Source organism: Ipomoea triloba, chromosome 5, assembly GCF_003576645.1.
Source record: "Ipomoea triloba cultivar NCNSP0323 chromosome 5, ASM357664v1".
Taxonomy (NCBI): Eukaryota; Viridiplantae; Streptophyta; class Magnoliopsida; order Solanales; family Convolvulaceae; genus Ipomoea; species Ipomoea triloba.
In genome coordinates this window covers 16,697,529-16,702,686 of record NC_044920.1, presented here as the reverse complement: position 1 = coordinate 16,702,686, position 5,158 = coordinate 16,697,529, and the positions used below count along the sequence as shown (strand labels likewise).

At 35.8% G+C, this 5,158-nt stretch overlaps 1 protein-coding gene across 1 annotated transcript; it reads left to right on the top strand.

The window, feature by feature from the left end:
- Window positions 1-594: 594 nt before the first annotated feature.
- LOC116021012 (probable protein phosphatase 2C 10) lies at window positions 595-4,022 on the top strand. The gene is made up of 6 exons (XM_031261605.1): window positions 595-846; window positions 1,098-1,143; window positions 2,044-2,283; window positions 2,398-2,674; window positions 3,101-3,255; window positions 3,328-4,022. The coding sequence occupies exons 2-6, from the start codon at window positions 1,105-1,107 to the stop codon at window positions 3,466-3,468; spliced, it is 852 nt and encodes a 283-aa protein (XP_031117465.1). The 5' UTR covers window positions 595-846; window positions 1,098-1,104; the 3' UTR covers window positions 3,469-4,022.
- The last annotated feature ends 1,136 nt before the right edge of the window (window positions 4,023-5,158 follow it).

The following is a 5,158-nucleotide window of genomic DNA, read 5'->3' as shown; positions in this document are numbered from 1 at the left end:
CTATACATTTTTTGTTATGTGAAATTATATAAAGTATCGATATCAATCGTATTCGTACAATTATGAAATTCATACATAATTATACAAAGTATAATTAAAAATTATTATCAACAGTATATGATACAATGTTAAATTGTTGTAATAATTTTGATTCTCCTGACATGATTTTTTGACTCCGTCTTTCAAATTGTGTTATCTAATGAATCTAGATTCGTAAGACGGTGCACCCAAACCTAAGAACAATTGGATCATTTAAGCAATGAGGACTCGGGAGAAAATACCCTTTTGTTGGAATCTCATTTTCCAATTTCCATGTTGTGTCGCGGTGAAAAAGAAAAATACCAAACGCAATGTTTCACAAGATCCCAACTTTCTATTCCCTTTTAATGGGCTGAATGGTTGATGAAGGAATGCTTGGAGTACAAGTCAAAAGTCGTGTGGGGTTACAGAGCTGTAATGCCAGCGACAAACAATGACATTTTCAAACGAAGAAGTCAACAAGGTTCCCTATCTTCCCATTTTGCCCCTTGCTCACACTTCCAACCCCAACAGGACGGTTATGAAAATCAGAGGAACCGCAAAGATCTTTTTGCCTTTTCCCTTTTTATCTGCCCAAACCCTTCCTTAATCAACAATAATAATTAGTAGTAATTTTATAATATATAAATTATCCACTATCTTTTTTTTGTGGGGTTTTTTTTTTCTTTATGGTTCACTGTTTTGAATTCCAAAATGGGTTTACAAACTCATGAGGAGAAGAACGGGGAAAATACTTTGTAATTTCCCCAATTTATAGAAGCAAAATAGGGATACCCATTTCTTGATTTTCTCTAGTCTCTGAAATTGGTAAATGAAATGAATTCTTGATTGCTCAATTTCTGATTTTCTTTTGCATGAATTCTGCTGTTCTTTGTTTTTCTGGGTTAAAGGGTTTTGCTTTGATTAAAGACCTCTTGCTATTTGCTTGGTTGTGGCCTTTTATGGTATTATTCTTGAATTTTTAAGGATTATTTATTTGGATGCTTGATCATGTGATTTTTGCATTAGTAATTTTGAGAATTAGGTTATTAAAGACTCAAATTTTAACTGGCTTCCAGGTTGCTGATGAGTAAACTAAGCTGTTTAAGTGCTTCCTGCACTGAGGTAGACTTCCTTTACTACTTTATTTCTGATACTTCTTGTGTTTCAGTATCTTTGTTTGTCCACTGATCTTAGAATTTGATGAAGGGTGGTCCCTATGTGCTTATTCAGTTAATCTTGTGTTTGTGGCCTATTTGTATGCTATGTAATGGATTCTAGAGGGTTGAGTAATTCTTAGAGTTGCTTGTGCTTGAGGTTTTTATGGGACTTTGGGGTATCAGCTGGTTGATTTTCCACTGTTGTCGGAAATGGTTCTTGTCGGAAATGCTCAATGCCAAGCTAGAGCAGAATTTGAGTTAAAGAAAATATAACGTTTTAGAAATTGAACAATTAAAACTTATATTGTAGCTATTATGCTGTAGTGCTCCAGGAATGCATATTAATGCTAGTTTAAAATTTCTACTTCTTTGCCCTTAAGATGTTGGGGCAGAATATAAGAAAATTCAAGAACGTCTTTTGAGATGATAACTAATTATTTCAATTTACACCACAAAATTTATTTTTTATTTTTTAAAAAAAGGGATATGCAATCTCCATGATTACCAATAATAATGATAATTTTGTGTAATGTGATGCCCTTTAGCTGAAAGCATGATGAAGATAAGGCTTATAAGTTTTACATTTTACAACTCAGCTAATCAGGAGTTTGCGTTTTAATTTGCACATAAAGAAACTTCGAAAGGCAGCAGACATTTTAAACCTCCTGAAATGGCTTGTATTTACCCAATTCATCCTATTATGCACCTTTCTGTAAAGAAAACTTTACACTTTTTCTGCATTAAAGACTTTTTCTTTTTCCCTCTCTGAAGTAGTTCATCCCATTATGCACCTTTTTGTGAAGTTCTTTATTCGTTTCTGTCTTAAACCCCCTCTCTCTGTTTTTCTTTCCCTTCTCCTATTCAGTGTATAGGAATAAAGTCTTCTTATAGCTCTGGCAAGGGTAGAAACCATGACGGCCACATTAGATATGGCTTCAGCTTAGTGAAAGGGAAAGCTGTTCATCCCATGGAAGACTACCATGTTGCTGAGTTTGTGCAGATAGATGAACATGAGCTTGGATTGTTTGCTATTTATGATGGTCATTTGGGGAACGGGGTTCCTTCCTTTCTTCAAAAACATTTGTTGGATAACATCTTAAAGGAGGTCGGTTTGTTCTCTTGTTATTATGATTATGATGTAGCTTGCATATGCACATTTTGTCGCACGCTAGGATTTTGAAGGTTACTATCTCATGTCCGTGAGTTCATAAATTACCAGGATGAGTTTTGGGTCGATCCAGGGAGAGCAATCTCAAAGGCCTATGAGAAAACTGACGAAGCAATACTTTCAAACAGTTCCAATTTGGGCCGAGGGGGGTCAACAGCTGTTACGGCAGTGTTGATAAATGGGCAACGGTTGTGGGTGGCTAATGTGGGAGATTCACGAGCCGTTCTTTCTCAGGCAGGTCAGGCCCTTCAGATGACAACCGACCATGAACCAAATACTGAACGAGGCAGCATTGAAAGGAAAGGAGGATTTGTCTCAAATATGCCAGGTTTTCTCCCGAAATCTAAGCAATTTGTCATATATATACAAAATCTAATATGCCTTGGATAAATATGACTTAGTAATTAGTTTCCAGATCAGTTATGTGAAACTTATTCCCTCCTGTAGTTTCTTTCAGGATGTAAAATGTGGAAAAAATAAAACAAATATATTGAAAAAAATATGTGTTTTACCCTCTTTGTGTGTGTTTGTGTGCTACATTTAGCATTTCTATTAAAAGTTGTGGGTTGATTCTGTTCGGCCCTGACATGTATCTGTACTTATCCCTGGAACATAACCTAATTTCTGTTAGTTCTTTCTCCTCAAAATTTCGAGTTTGCATGAATTTGAACTGTTTGGACTAGAAAAATGTTCCATCTCTTGAGTACAAGTTGAGAGGTATTTTATTACCCAATCTGCTTCTCTTCTCTAATAGGGGATGTTGCGAGAGTGAATGGGCAACTTGCTGTTTCTCGTGCATTTGGGGATAAAAGTCTTAAATCGCATTTGCGATCTGACCCCGATATTCAAAATAGACATGTCGATGGAAGCTATGACCTCCTTGTCCTTGCAAGTGATGGCCTCTGGAAGGTGATAAACATATTCCTCAAATTTTCATCTTGTAATTGCGTATCCCTGTCATCTGACATATCATCGATCCAGGTAATGGATAATCAAGAAGCAGTAGACATTGCTCGAAGAGTTAAAGACCCCCAGAAAGCCGCTAAGCAACTCACAGCCGAAGCACTAAAGCGAGACAGTAAAGACGATATATCTTGCGTTGTCGTTAGATTTAGGAGATAAAATATTTGCAGGCCATTGCTGCTCGAGTAACTTGAAGAAGGAGAGTGCTTTCGTGTTTTCACACCCAGTGTGCTAGTACAAAAACGAATAAATTGGTACAATATACCTTTTTGAGTAGACATGGCCGAAACCTTGAAAAACGAAAATGGTAACAGGAATAAGTGATTGGAAGCCCGCTGTGAGCTTAATCTGTTCAAGTTTTTCGTGTCGTGCCATCATCCATTCGAGCAGATTGGAAGTTGTGTGCGGCCGAATGCCATTTAGTGAAGTTCAACATAACTAGAGCATCATGAACTGGAACCACCAAGCATTTTGCTGAATGAATTGGCAAAATTAGGTTTCAAATTGTCAATGGCTATTGGTGTATATTTGTGTTTATTGTTGATTGTGATTTGTGAATTGGAACCACCAAGCATGCCCCTATGGTGTGTTTGGCTAAGATTACTCCGGATTATTAAATTTGTATAATATACATTTTTTTATGCGTATGGTAAAGGCTATATATAGATTGTATAATACATTTTTTTTTTGCCAATAGTAAGCAACTTGAAGTATCAGATGTTTTGCCAAATGGGACCTGGAGTAACCTCATCTGATCTATTTTACATGATTTATTTTTCAATTTTTAAAAATGGCAAATATTGTATTTTGGTATTTTTGTGGAAAATTATTGTCCACACAGTGGATTACGGTCTAAAATGATAGTTGCTGAATTTTATGAGTTAGAATAATATATATTATGTGCTAAAATAATGGAACTTCTGGGGTAAGATAGTGTACTTTATGTTTTAGAATAATATACATTATGTGTTAGAATAATGTACATTACTAGTTATAAAAATGTATATTGTAACGGGTTGCATGAAAAAAAAAAAAAAAAAAAAGAGCGCGAAACGACATTGTTTTTGGCATGGTTGAAAAAATCGCTAGGCGCTCCTCGGGCGCTCGGGGAGCGCCTAGGACGCCTAGGCGAGAATTAATCGGCGCCTAGGTGCTCGTGTATTTTTTTAATTTATTTTTTATTTTTTAAAAATTTACCTAAGTATTTTTAATTTTTTAAAGACTAATAATTATAAATTATATAATACTTTAATAGTTAATAGTAAAATATTAAATATTAACCTAAAACATATCTAGAGTTTGTATAATTTAGAGTTATTTTGCTCAAAACGCTGTTGTTTTGAGTGAAATAACCATTTAAAAAAGAAGAACAACAGTTAATCGGCTAACTAGGCGGCTTAGGCGGTGCTTAGGCGGCCAGCCGTCTAGACCACCATTTAAGGTGATACGGCAGACGGTCGACTGGCGTCTAGTGTCTAAATGGAGATTAATCAACGCCTAGACGGGATTTTTGCAACATTGGTTTTTGGACCGTATTCCACATTCAATAGTGAATAGGCTAATAGCACAATTAAACTTTTTTCCAAAAAAAAAAAAAAAAAAGCACAATTAAACTTCCGCAACTACTTTCCGGCCCATTAAGCCAACCCACGTTTCTAATGGAGCCCTAGACCTTTATGAATCACCTTTATAAGAAAGCCAACTAGGGTTCAAATCAGCAGTTATCTCTCTCACCCTCTCCCTCTCCTTCTCGGCTTACGAATCAAAGCGTGTTTCTTATAGTATCAGATGCTTGATTTTGATTGTATATACCCAAAGGTGAGTGTATGTATGTGTGTGTATCGATTTG